Raw genomic sequence first — 14,594 nt, 5'->3', positions numbered from 1 at the left:
GAGTACACACAGACCTAGAGAGTACACACAGACCTAGAGAGTACACACAGACCTAGAGAGTACCACAGACCTAGAGAGTACACGCAGACCTAGAGAGTACACGCAGACCTAGAGAGTACACGCAGACCTAGAGAGTACACGCAGACCTAGAGAGTACACGCAGACCTAGAGACTACACACAGACCTAGAGAGTACACACAGACCTAGAGAGTACACACAGACCTAGAGAGTACACACAGACCTAGAGAGTACACACAGACCTAGAGAGTACACACAGACCTAGAGAGTACACACTGACCTAGAGAGTACACACAGACCTAGAGAGTACACACAGACCTAGAGAGTACACACAGACCTAGAGAGTACACACAGACCTAGAGAGTACACACAGACCTAGAGAGTACACACAGACCTAGAGAGTACACACAGACCTAGAGAGTACCTGGAGAGCTTTTGTCACGTACCATAGTTACGTTTTAGCATTTAGAAACTCCAGATAGTCATTAGAATATCCACCTTTTTAAACAGTATTAACATAATTGATGATAAGGACCTCAACCTTTCTCTCTCTCTCTCTCTCTCCATCTGCATCATGGGTAGTGATGTATCGGCTTTCCTCCTCACGTACAGAACGCAGATCACCATGACGATCTACACCTTTAAACCACATTGGCATAGAACGTTGGGTAACATGTATTACAGCATTAGTCATCCATCACAGTTCAAAGCTTTATAAAAAGGATTATTTACCTAAAACCTATTTGAGTATTTTCTTCCTTCTTCCGCCCACTGTTAATAGGGATTCCCAAAACAGTGTGCATGTCAGTAGTCAGTAATATAGTAGTAATAATAATAATAATAATAATAATAATAATGTAGAGCACTTTTCAGTAACAAAAATAAAATGTGATGATGATGCGTTTTGAAAAACTTCTCTCTTTTTTTCTCAGAATATTATTTTTGGACATAACAAAATCAAAAGAAAAATTGTTTATTTTATCCTTTAAAAAAAAAAAATAGATATATATTCTGTCTGTCGTTCTTAGAGGTGCAAACATCATGGTGACTCAAGTAGCTCAAACGGTTTGCTCCTTGAAAGTGACTGTAAGCACCCCTGTATGGGGCGTAATGGCTTTTCTCATGAGTGAGTGGTTGCTATAGTAACTTTTATTTTACACTATGGATTTATTTTTTTTGTGTGTGTGTCCCAGGTGCCCGGCCAGCGCACGACGCCTGCTTTCAAGACGTCAACGCAGCAGGGAACGCGTTTGGAAACTGTGGGAAGGACGGTCAGGGAAACTACATGAAGTGCGAAAAAAGGTTTGAGTGGGAAACAATGTCCTCTTGTAAACCTACAATAACGCGGCATAGTAGTTCCAATTCAACTACAATATAAGTACATTACCTGTTCATAGTTATAAAGATATTATAGCATAGACTAGGGGTGGTCACACCTGATCCTGGAGTTAAATCAGGTGTGTTTAATATGCCCTCATCCAATTAAGACGTTTAGATAAAGTACGAGGCTTAGTCATTTACATCCACAAAGCCATTAATCGAACTGTCATCTTCTTCTTGTCTTTGTTTCCCCGCGGATGCACTGTCTGTCTGTCTGTCTGTCTGTCTGTCTGTCTGTCTGTCTGTCTGTCTGTCTGTCTGTCTGTCTGTCTGTCTGTCTGTCTACTGTACCTGTCTGTCTGTCTGTCTGTCTGTCTGTCTGTCTGTCTGTCTGTCTACTGTACCTGTCTGTCTGTCTGTCTGTCTGTCTGTCTGTCTGTCTGTCTGTCTACTGTACCTGTCTGTCTGTCTGTCTGTCTGTCTGTCTGTCTGTCTACTGTACCTGTCTGTCTGTCTGTCTGTCTGTCTGTCTACTGTACCTGTCTGTCTGTCTGTCTGTCTGTCTGTCTCTCTGTCTGTCTGTCTGTGTACTGTACCTGTCTGTCTGTCTGTCTGTCTGTGTACTGTACCTGTCTGTCTGTCTGTCTGTCTGTGTACTGTACCTGTCTGTCTGTCTGTCTGTCTGTCTGTCTGTCTGTCTGTCTGTCTGTGTGTGTACTGTACCTGTCTGTCTGTGTATTGTACCTGTCTGTCTGTCTGTCTGTCTGTGTACTGTACCTGTCTGTCTGTCTGTGTGTGTACTGTACCTGTCTGTCTGTCTGTGTGTCTGCGTCTCGCGTGTGTCCGTCATTCGATCATGTGCGCTGTGCGTCGATCCCCAGCGACGCCAAGTGCGGGAAGATCCAGTGCCACAGCGCGGCCAAGAAGCCGAAGGGTTCCAACGCAGTGTCCATAGACACCACCATCCGTACAGATGGCATGGAGGTGAAGTGCAGGGGGACATATGTCTATACCACCCAGGATGGACAAGGGGACCTCCCTGACCCGGGCCTCGTCATGACCGGCACCAAGTGTGGAGAGGGGAAGGCAAGTCGTGGTTGCAGTCGAATATTAATCTACTTGTATCTGTACCATAGATAGCACTGTCAACTTTATCATAGACTGTACTTTAAACTTTATCATAGACTGTACTGTAATATTTATCATAGACTGTGCTGTAAACTTTATCATAGACTGTACTGTAAACTTTGACATAGACTGTACTGTAAACCTTATCATAGACTGTACTGTAATATTTATCATAGACTGTACTGTAATATTTATCATAGACTGTACTGTAAACTTTATCATAGACTGTGCTGTAAACCTTATCATAGACTGTACTGTAATATTTATCATAGACTGCACTGTCAACTTTATCATAGACTGTACTGTAAACTTTATCATAGACTGTACTGTAAACCTTATCATAGACTGTACTGTAATATTTATCATAGACTGCACTGTCAACTTTATCATAGACTGTACTGTAAACTTTATCATAGACTGTACTGTAAACCTTATCATAGACTGTACTGTAATATTTATCATAGACTGCACTGTCAACTTTATCATAGACTGTACTGTAAACTTTATCATAGACTGTACTGTAATATTTATCATAGACTGTACTGTAAACTTTATCAGACTGTTAGTATGGATTATGTTAGTATTGATTATGTTAGTATTGATTATGTTAGTATGGATTATATTAGTATTGAGTATGTTAGTATTGATTATATTAGTATGGATTATGTTAGTATTGATTATGTTAGTATGGATTATGTTAGTATTGATTATGTTAGTATGGATTATATTAGTATGGATTATATTAGTATGGATTATATTAGTATTGATTATGTTAGTATTGATTATGTTAGTATGGATTATGTTAGTATTGATTATGTTAGTATTGAATATGTAAGTATGGTTTATATTAGTATTGATTATATTAGTATTGATTATGTTAGTATGGATTATGTTAGAATTGATTATGTTAGTATTGATTATGTTAGTATGGATTATGTTAGTATGGATTATGTTAGTATTGATTATGTTAGTATTGATTATGTTAGTATGGATTATATTAGTATTGATTATGTTAGTATTGATTATGTTAGTATTGATTATGTTAGTATGGATTATATTAGTATTGATTATATTAGTATTGATTATGTTAGTATTGATTATGTTAGTATTGATTATGTTAGTATTGATTATATTAGTATGGATTATATTAGTATTGATTATGTTAGTATGGATCATATTAGTATTGATTGTGTTAGTATTGATTATGTTAGTATGGATTATGTTAGTATGGTTTATGTTAGTATTGATTATGTTAGTATTGATTATGTTAGTATGGATTATGTTAGTATTGATTATATTAGTATTGATTATGTTAGTATGGATCATATTAGTATTGATTATGTTAGTATTGATTATGTTAGTATGGATTATGTTAGTATGGATTATGTTAGTATTGATTATGTTAGTATTGATTATATTAGTATGGATTATATTAGTATGGATTATATTAGTATTGATTATGTTAGTATTGATTATGTTAGTATTGAGTATGTTAGTATGGATTATATTAGTATTGATTATATTAGTATTGATTATGTTAGTATTGATTATGTTAGTATTGATTATGTTAGTATTGATTATATCAGTATTGATTATGTTAGTATGGATTATGTTAGTATGGATTATATTAGTATGGATTATATTAGTATGGATTATGTTAGTATTGATTATGTTAGTATGGATTATATTAGTATGGATTATATTAGTATGGATTATATTAGTATTGATTATGTTAGTATTGATTATATTAGTATGGATTATGTTAGTATTGATTATATTAGTATTGATTATGTTAGTATGGATTGGGTGTCTACTAGTGATGTAATAAATGTCACCATCTCATCCATAACCTGTAAGCTTTACTCAAGTGTGATTCATACGTGTACATATATTACATTTGTAGACAGGCATGCACCCACTGAGTTACCGTCCAGAGACAAAACACTGCAGCATTACCTCACACACCTTCTACAGCAGTGGTCCTCGGTGTGTGTATGAAATCTAAGCATCTTTGTGTTACTGCAGGTGTGCAGGGACCGCCGGTGCCAAAACGCCTCTTTCACCGAGCTGGAGGGCTGCATCGCTCGCTGTCATGGCCATGGGGTAAGCACTAGGCCTCACACACACACACACACATACACACATACACACACACACACACACACACACACACATATATATACACACACACACACACACACATATATACACACACACACACACACACACACACACACACACACACACACACACACACACACATACCCACACACAGGTCAGTTAACACACACACATACACACACACAGGTCAGTTAACACACACACAGGTCAGTTAACACACACACAGGTCAGTTAACACACACATACCCACACACAGGTCAGTTAACACACACACATACCCACACACAGGTCAGTTAACACACACACATACACACACACGGGTCAGTTAACACACACACACACGGCTCAGTTAACACACACACATACACACACACGGGTCAGTTAACACACATACCCACACACAGGTCAGTTAACACACACACACACACTTTTCCCCATCCTTGTAATATTTTTGTCGTACATTGTCCTTGGGGCGAAGGCAGATGGCTGTCACTGTAGCTCTTGTAAAACAGGAGAAATGGATGGTAGCGACACAACACCTGAAGCCATAAACTATTTGTTGGTTAAGTACTGCGTAGCCACAGGGAGAGATGGCAGATCACATCTTTGTTTATGAGACAATAAACAGTGTGTTTGCATTGTGTACAACTTTAACCACCTGTCCCTATAGGAATCTAGGCCTAACTTTGTTTTCATTGTCATGACTCACACATATCACTGTCAGCTGTTTAGTGGCTTGCCGCTTTTGGTCGCCAGAGACACAGACAGCGGTAATTTAACACCCCCAACGTTTCTTATCTTAAAACAGGCCCTCCTGGTCTTAAAACGAGCCCTCCAGGTCGGCCATCTTAGAAGCTGAAAACTGTTGACTCTCAGTAAGCAAGAGGGTTTCCATTAGCGAAGCGCTGGCATTCTATACTGTTTTGAAATCTCCTCAACCAACAGCTTCCTGAGCCCTAGAGACAAACAGAACATGCTCTCATTCTTTAATCTCCTTCTCTTGTTCTATCATTCATTTTCCTCTCTCTCCCGCTCTCTCTCTCTCTGCCCTGTTTAAAAGCCTTCATTTGTCCTGTTTTGCTTTCTCCCTCACACCTGAAAGGCCAGCGAATGGAAATGGCTCTGAGGAGGGATTATTTAAAGTGTAGTTTTCTCCACTCTTTCTTCTCTTTTGTGACTTTTTCATTTGCATTATAATTTGGTTCCTATTGATCCCCGGGCTTAAAGAGAGCAGCGAGGATGTAAAAAATAAGAAATTAAAATGTAAAAAACGACTAGCGTCTGTATCTTTGCTTGAGTACAAACGAAGAAGCAGCTTCACTGCATCTACAGTATCATCTTGGCTCTGCAGCTTCTGTGCATTTATCATCTTGGCTCTGCAGCTTCTGTGCATTTATCATCTTGGCTCTCTGCAGCTTCTGTGCATTTATCATCTTGGCTCTGCAGCTTCTGTGCATTTATCATCTTGGCTCTGCAGCTTCTGTGCATTTAACATCTTGGCTCTGCAGCTTCTGTGCATTTATCATCTTGGCTCTGCAGCTTCTGTGCATTTATCATCTTGGCTCTGCAGCTTCTGTGCATTTATCATCTTGGCTCTGCAGCTTCTGTGCATTTATCATCTTGGCTCTGCAGCTTCTCTGCATTTATCATCTTGGCTCTGCAGCTTCTCTGCATTTATCATCTTGGCTCTCTGCAGCTTCTCTGCATTTATCATCTTGGCTCTCTGCAGCTTCTCTGCATTTATCATCTTGGCTCTCTGCAGCTTCTCTGCATTTATCATCTTGGCTCTCTGCAGCTTCTCTGCATTTATCATCTTGGCTCTCTGCAGCTTCTGTGCATTTATCATCTTGGCTCTCTGCAGCTCCTCTGCATTTATCATCTTGGCTCTCTGCAGCTTCTGTGCATTTATCATCTTGGCTCTCTGCAGCTCCTCTGCATTTATCATCTTGGCTCTGCAGCTTCTGTGCATTTATCATCTTGGCTCTCTGCAGCTTCTTCTTTGGGTTTGAGAAGCATGAAAAATATTCACAAAACAACTTCAGAGGGTCACAAGAGGGAACTTTTTTTTTGTTGTGTAAAAGCACTTGGAGACCAAAACACTATTTGGCTGGAGAGAGAATACAGGCTGGGCTTCATGATGGCTAGCATGTATTTTAATGAAGCATTCGCGAGTCAACAAGCATGTTTCTAATCAGTGATATGATAATTGGAAAGTATTTTTCGATGTGAAAAGCAGCAGGAAACACTGTACGATGCAGAATGTCCGGCGATAATAATCAAGTGGAAAATGTAATTGTTCAGAAAGCGTTTTGATACGAGTATCAAACAAGTGGATTTGCAACGCCAAGATCTTTGATTTGCTAAACTTGGGCACAAAGAACTATAACCCTTTCATTCAAAGTCATAGAGTTTGGTTCTGTGTTCAAAGTCACATAGTTTGGTTCTGTGTTCAAACTCGTAGAGTTTGGTTCTGTGTTCAAAGTCATAGAGTTTGGTTCTGTGTTCAAAGTCATAGAGTTTGGTTCTGTGTTCAAAGTCATAGAGTTTGGTTCTGTGTTCAAAGTCATAGAGTTTGGTTCTGTGTTCAAAGTCATAGAGTTTGTTTCAACGTTCAAATCTGTACAGTTATTTCAAAATTCAAAAATATGCATTCAGTTTAACATTCAAAGCCATTCAGTCAGTTTAACATTCAAAGCCATTCAGTCACTTCAACATTCAAAGCCATTCAGTCAGTTTAACATTCAAAGCCATTCAGTCAGTTTAACATTCAAAGCCATTCAGTCACTTCAACATTCAAAGCCATTCAGTCACTTCAACATTTAAAGCCATCCAGTCACTTCAACATTCAAAGCCATTCAGTCACTTCAACACATTCAAAGCCATTCAGTCACTTCAACATTCAAAGCCATTCAGTCAGTTTAACATTCAAAGCCATTCAGTCAGTTTAACATTCAAAGCCATTCAGTCAGTTTAACATTCAAAGCCATTCAGTCAGTTCAGTTCAACATTCAAAATGACACAGTCGGTTGAAGTGTTTAGTACCAGACAGCAGAATCACACAGAATCTCAGTATGACTTCACAGGTGAAGGGAAGTCTGTCAGATTCAAACACCTCATGTAGTAAACAAAAACGCAGCGTGCTAAATTCACTTTTCACTTCTCCAGACACGTACTGGAAGGTCAACACGGTAACACAGTGTGTGTGTGTGTGTGTGTGTGTGTGTGTGTGTGTGTGTGTGTGTGTGTGTGTGTGTGTGTGTGTGTGTGTGATGTTCTCCAAAGGTGTGCAACAGCAATGGCAACTGTCACTGTAACCGAGGGTGGGCACCTCCCTTCTGTGAGAAGCTTGGTCTGGGAGGCAGTGTGGACAGTGGGCCTGTCCAGTACCACAGTGAGTTGACCTTCACACACATGCTCCTTCCTGGGATTCACGACGCCCCCTATCAATCTTCACACGCCATCTGAATGTAACATTAGCTCTGCCAGGGTGTTTCTGGTCCAGTTGAAACATTCTTCCACCAGTTTCAAATAAATGTTTTATAGAAGATGCTTCTATAAAGGTTTCTATAAAAGTGGGTAATGTTATTTTCCCTCTCTCTGTGTACTCCAGGTCAGCTGGGCTTGGTGTTGGGTCTTCTGTTTGTCTTCCTGGTTCTCCTACCTGGGATCCTCATCACCTTCTACTGCTATAAGATCAAGAGCTCCTACTACCACAAGTGGCTCTCCCAGAGAGACAAGAACAACAAGGCTAACAGGTAACTTACAGTCGCTGGCCGCGCCTCTATAAGACTTAATGAAGTCTTCACAAACCCTTCATAAGCCATTCATAAGCCCTTCATTAGGCCTACATAGATGCTTCACAAAGAAAATGGCACTCTATACAATAGGTTTTGTTTCAACAATGGATTGAACTCTAGAATCATCTAATAACTCAGAGACTGATAACACCGGGATGCTGGATGGGTTTGTAGCTAGAGAGATAACACTGGGATGCTGGATGGGTTTGTAGCCAGAGAGATAACACTAGGATGCTGGAGGGATTTGTAGCCAGAGAGATAACACTAGGATGCTGGATGGGTTTGTAGCTAGAGAGATAACACCAGGATGCTGGATGGGTTTGTAGCCAGAGAGATAACACTGGGATGCTGGATGGGTTTGTAGCCAGAGAGATAACACCGGGATGCTGGATGGGTTTGTAGCTAGAGAGATAACACTAGGATGCTGGATGGGTTTGTAGCCAGAGAGATAACACCGGGATGCTGGATGGGTTTGTAGCTAGAGAGATAACACTAGGATGCCGGATGGGTTTGTAGCTAGAGAGATAACACCGGGATGCTGGATGGGTTTGTAGCTAGAGAGATAACACCGGGATGCTGGATGGGTTTGTAGCTAGAGAGATAACACTAGGATGCTGGATGGGTTTGTAGCCATAGAGATAACACTAGGATGCCGGATGGGTTTGTAGCCAGAGAGATAACACCGGGATGCCGGATGGGTTTGTAGCTAGAGAGATAACACTGGGATGCTGGATGGGTTTGTAGCTAGAGAGATAACACCGGGATGCTGGATGGGTTTGTAGCTAGAGAGATAACACCGGGATGCCGGATGGGTTTGTAGCTAGAGGAATAACACTGGGATGCTGGATGGGTTTGTAGCTAGAGAGATAACACTAGGATGCTGGATGGGTTTGTAGCCAGAGAGATAACACCGGGATGCTGGATGGGTTTGTAGCTAGAGAGATAACACCGGGATGCCGGATGGGTTTGTAGCTGTGACTTACTACTACTGTACACACGTCATCCTCTGACTGCAATCTGCCCACTCTTCACTTCTGCACCATCACAACACCTTTATAGGGGCAAAGAAATGTAATGTGCCCTCATAAAATCTAATACCTTCCCCTCTCTTCCAGTAGAAAACCAATATACTTATACACACAGAGACCGGGCATCAGAACGCTGAGTGAGTTAGTACCTCTGAAAACAGGCCTGTCGGACAGTGTAGTTTACAGGAGAGGGAGGTAGTCTGCCGTGGTGCCCCCTGGAAATAAAGCTCTGTTGACCTTCTGAATGGACAGAGAAATAGGTTAATCATTGGTATTGGACTGGAAAGGGGATTTGATTGTATGAAAGAGATGAGGTACAAAGGAGTCTTCTGAAGGAATATTAAACCCTACAGAAAATGACCCTTCTTGTTAGGTAATTAAAAGGCTCTTTAGTGGAGACCAGATGCAGTTTGTCTTTTTAGTTTCGGAGCCAATAGTTTGCGTATCAATATCAGGTTACTGTGTATGGTTGATTGAGGAGAATTCTGTTTTGATGTATTTTAGTGTGTGTGTGTGTGTGTGTGTGTCTACTTCCACACACTTTTCTAACAGCTATTGTGGGATTAGCCAAAAGCATACAAATTGAAACCTATGAGGTTCTTTAGAAGTTTCTTAAAACATTCTACCTCCTCCTCGACTTCCTCCTCTACCTCCTCCTCGACCTGCTTCTCCTCCTCTACCTCCTCCTCTACCTCCTCCTCTACCTGCTCCTCTACCTTCTCCTCTACCTCCTCCTCGACCTGCTCCTCCTCCTCCTCTACCTCCTCCTCTAACTCCTCCTCGACCTGCTCCTCCTCCTCCTCTAACTCCTCCTCTACCACCTCCTCGACCTGCTCCTCCTCCTCCTCCTCTAACCCCTCCTCTACCACCTCCTCGACCTGCCCCTCCTCCTCCTCTACCTGCTCCTCCTCCTCCTCTACCTCCTCCTCGACCTCCTCCTCCTCCACCTGCTCCTCTACCTCCTCTTCGACTTCCTCCTCGACCTGCTTCTCCTCCTCTACCACCTCCTCAACCTGCTCCTCCTCCTCTACCTCCTCCTCATGTACCTGCTCCTCTACCTCCTCCTCTAACTCCTCCTCAACCTCCTCATTGACCTGCTCCTCGACCTCCTCCTCCTCGACCTCCTCATTGACCTGCTCCTCGACCTCCTCCTCTACCACCTCCTCAACCTGCTCCTCCTCCTCCACCTGCTCCTAGACCTGCTCCTCCTCCTCTACCTGCTCCTCCTCCTCCTCCTACTCTACCTCCTCCTCATCTACCTGCTCCTCTACCTCCTCCTCTAACTCCTCATCGACCTGCTCCTCGACCTCCTCCTCCTCGACTTCCTCATTGACCTGCTCCTCGACCTCCTCTTCCTCTACCACCTCCTCAACCTGCTCCTCCTCCTCTACCTGCTCCTCCTCCTCCTCCTCTACCTGCTCCTCCTCCTCCTCTACCTGCTCCTCCTCCTCCTCTACTTGCTCCTATACCTGCTCCTCCTCTTACTCTACCTCCTCCTCATCTACCTGCTCCTCATCTACCTGCTCCTCATCTACCTGCTCCTCTAACTCCTCCTCTACCTGCTCCTCCTCCTCCTCCTCTACCTGCTCCTCTACCTGCTCCTCCTCCTCCTCTACTTGCTCCTATACCTGATCCTCCTCTTACTCTACCTCCTTCTCCTCTACCTCATCTACCTGCTCCTCTAACTCCTCCTCAACCTCCTCATTGACCTGCTCCTCGACCTCCTCCTCCATCTCCTTCTCGACCTGCTCCTCCTTGCATCAAACTCCATGAGAATACTTGATGGGGACACAAGCTGTGACATCTTGGGCACACACACACACACACACACACACACACACACACACACACACACACACACGCACACACACACGCACACACACACGCACACACACACACACACACACACACACACACACACACACACAGAGACAGACAAACACACACACACACAGCGTAATGTTTGCCAGCCCAGTCCTCTACAACTGGGGACTATCAAATCAATAGAAAGTAGAATTGAAAAGCCAGCACAGTCTTCAGAATAAATCTGTCTCGTTCACGGCCTCTAACACCCTTGTGGCCTCCATCCTCGTTATTCCCTCAGACTTGAAGGCTCCATGGAGAAGGGTAAGAATGGACACCTCAACCCGGCGTTCCATCTGAAGGTGGTGGGGCCGGCGAACAAAGGAAACAGTCACAAGGGGGTGAGTGTGAAAGGAGAGGGGAGTTTAAATCTGAGGTGACTTCCGTCTCTCTGTATGCTGGAAATGTTTCTCCCTGTGAAGAACTGAAGACATCGAACTGGAGTCAAGCTGGCCTTGAGTTAAATTACCATATTTACAACTGTAGCTCTGCGTGTGTCAAATGTTCTGTAGTAGCACTTTCTACCTCCAATTTATAAATGTTTTTTAAACATATACTTCACATAAAACTTAAATGACACAATACCAAAATGTTCTCTACAGCTCCCTCACACCAGCAAAGAGGTGCTGCCTCTCCGGCCGGGCCCCACCCCTAACGGCACTCAGCCTGTCAACATCGTGCGTCCTCTAAGGCCCGCCCCCTCGCCGCACAACACGCCACGGCGCTTCAAGGTGGCCCACCCACCTTTACTTGTCAGCAAGCAACCCGGGGCCCTGCCGAAATCCCCCGCCCCCCCTCAAAAACTTACGCCACCCAAGAAGCCGCTTCCCCTCAACCCAACACGATCACCACTGGTATCCAACCCAACACGATCACCACTGGTATCCAACCCAACACGATCACCACTGGTATCCAACCCAACACGATCACCACTGGTATCCAACCCAACACGATCACCACTGGTATCCAACCCAACACGATCACCACTGGTAAGTTTATCTTATTTTACTATAATTTTATTTGTTCATTGAGAAAATGTCTTTCTGTTGTGTTTCTTGTTTTTACTAAGAGGATTTTGTCGCACCGAGGAACTAGATGAAATAGCAATGTTTTTGTTTTAATCTTCTTATTGTTTTCTATCGATTTCCTAAAACATTTTCCCATCTCTGCCTATTAACTGTAAAAAATAAATTAAATTAAATAAAAAGCCTTGGAAAATCACATTGGCCTTGAATTTAATATTGCTCTGTGTTTTTTGCACGAAATGAATTTCTCTGCGGTTGTTTTTTTATTATTTTATAAGCATCTAAGAGCAGAGGTAGAGGTACACTGTAATGAAATAAAACACCAGGAATTCAGACAAAGCCTGCCAACCACCGGATTAAACACAGCTTGAGATGTTTCATTTCTCTCTTGTTCTTTCACTGTTTCTCTCTCACTCTTTTTCTCCCACTCTACGTGTCTCTTCTCTCTTTCTTGCTCCCTCTCTATCTCTCCCCTTCTTTCTCTCTCTCCCCCCTCTCTCTACGAGTATCTTCTCTCTCTCCCCCCTCTCTCTACGAGTCTCTTCTCTCTCTCTATCTCTCCCCCTCTCTCTATGAGTCTCTTCTCTCTCCCCTCTCTCTATGAGTCTCTTCTCTCTCCCCCTCTCTCTATGAGTCTCTTCTCTCTCTCCCCCCCTCTCTCTACGAGTCTCTTCTCTCTCTCCCCCCCTCTCTCTACGAGTCTCTTCTCTCTCTCTATCTCTCCCCCTCTCTCTATGAGTCTCTTCTCTCTCCCCTCTCTCTATGAGTCTCTTCTCTCTCCCCCTCTCTCTATGAGTCTCTTCTCTCTCTCCCCCCCTCTCTCTACGAGTCTCTTCTCTCTCTCTCTTTCTCCCTCGCTCTCTCTCTCTCTCTCTCTCTCTCCTTCCCAGTTGGTGTCAGAGCTGCAGCCCAGACACTCCCCCTCTCCTCCTCAGAGGCCCCTGCCCCTCAGCCCCGCCAGAGGGGTGGTGTTACCCGTGAACCCAGCGAGGGCGATTCCTCCCAAACCCTCCAATGGGCTGCTGGTGATGATGCCCCCTGCCGTCGGCCCCAAACCAGTGGGCAAGCTGTCCGTCATTCCTCCTCTCAAAGCACTCCGGTGGGTCCACACATAGGAAGGAAGGCAGGAAGGAAGGAAGGAAGGAAGGAAGGAAGGAAGGCAGGCAGGCAGGCAGGCAGGCAGGCAGGCAGGCAGGCAGGCAGGCAGGCAGGAAGGAAGGCAGGCAGGCAGGCAGGCAGGAAGGCAGGCAGGCAGGCAGGCAGGCAGGCAGGCAGGCAGGCAGGAAGGCAGGAAGGCAGGCAGGCAGGGAGGGAGGGAGGGAGGGAGGGAGGGAGGGAGGGAGGGAGGAAGGAAGGAAGGAAGGAAGGAAGGAAGGAAGGAAGGAAGGAAGGAAGGAAGGCAGGCAGGCAGGCAGGCAGGAAGGAAGGAAGGCAGGGAGGCAGGCAGGCAGGAAAGAAAGGGTCTCAAACTTGGTGACGAGTTTAGAGGGTACTATGATGTTAAATGCTGAGTTGTAGTCGATGAACAGCATTCTCACATAGGTATTCCTCTTGTCCAGATGGGTTAGGGCAGTGTGCAGTGTGGTTGCGATTGCGTCGGCTGTGGACCTATTGGGGCGATAATCAAATTGGAGTGGGTCTAGGGTGTCAGGTAGGGTGACATGGTCCTTAACTAGACTCTCAAATCACTTCATGATGACGGAAGTGAGTGCTACGGGACGGTAGTCGTTTAGCTTTGTTACCTTAGCTTTCTTGGGAACAGGAACAATGGTGGCCCTCTTGAAGCATGTGGGACAGCAGACTGGGATAAGGATTGATTGAATATGTCCGTAAACACACCAGCCATCTGGTCTGTGCATGCTCTGAGGACGTGGCTGGGGATGCCGTCTGGGCCTGCAGCCTTGCAAGGGTTAACACGTTTAAATGCTTTACTCATGTCGGCTGCAGTGAAGGAGAGTCCGCAGGTTTTGGTTGCGGGCCATGTCAGTGGCACTGTATTGTCCTCAAAGCGAGCAAAGAAGTTGTTTAGTCTGTCTGGGAGCAAGACATCCTGGTCCGTGACGGGGCTGGTTTTCTTTTTGTAATCCGTGATTGACTGTAGACCCTGCCACATACCTCGTGTCTGAGCCGTTGAATTGCGACTCAACTTTGTCTCTATACTGACGCTTAGCTTGTTTGATTGCCTTGCGGAGGGAATAGCTACACTGTTTGTATTCGGTCATGTTTCCGGTCACCTTGCACTGGTTAAAAGCAGTGGTTCGCGCTTTCTGTTTTGCGCGAATGCTGCCATCAAT

General features: G+C 44.1%; 2 protein-coding genes across 3 annotated transcripts in view; both read left to right on the top strand.

Annotated features, from left to right (window-relative positions):
* LOC139379105 (ADAM metallopeptidase domain 19a) overlaps window positions 1–14,594 on the top strand; it is a 203,415-nt gene that overhangs the window by 184,972 nt on the left and 3,849 nt on the right. The window contains exons 15-22 of one of the 2 annotated variants that reach the window (XM_071121927.1): window positions 1,212–1,320; window positions 2,220–2,424; window positions 4,492–4,569; window positions 7,870–7,978; window positions 8,198–8,342; window positions 11,517–11,616; window positions 11,878–12,210; window positions 13,191–13,399. In XM_071121927.1, coding sequence (XP_070978028.1) covers window positions 1,212–1,320; window positions 2,220–2,424; window positions 4,492–4,569; window positions 7,870–7,978; window positions 8,198–8,342; window positions 11,517–11,616; window positions 11,878–12,210; window positions 13,191–13,399 — 1,288 coding nt within the window. Of the gene's footprint in view, window positions 1–1,211; window positions 1,321–2,219; window positions 2,425–4,491; window positions 4,570–7,869; window positions 7,979–8,197; window positions 8,343–11,516; window positions 11,617–11,877; window positions 12,265–13,190; window positions 13,400–14,594 lie in introns of both variants that reach the window. The other variant, XM_071121926.1, reaches the window with a different exon arrangement.
* Window positions 10,257–11,213, top strand: LOC139379548 (WAS/WASL-interacting protein family member 3-like; the record flags this gene model as incomplete). Its single annotated transcript, XM_071122363.1, has 3 exons — window positions 10,257–10,304; window positions 10,782–10,850; window positions 11,208–11,213. Coding segments are annotated over 3 exons (123 nt in total), but the record flags the coding sequence as incomplete, so codon positions are not given.

This window comes from Oncorhynchus clarkii, chromosome 21 (genome assembly GCF_045791955.1).
Source record: "Oncorhynchus clarkii lewisi isolate Uvic-CL-2024 chromosome 21, UVic_Ocla_1.0, whole genome shotgun sequence".
Lineage (NCBI taxonomy): Eukaryota > Metazoa > Chordata > Actinopteri > Salmoniformes > Salmonidae > Oncorhynchus > Oncorhynchus clarkii.
The sequence above is the reverse complement of the archived record's forward strand: the minus strand, read 5'-3'. Positions and strand labels throughout refer to the sequence as shown.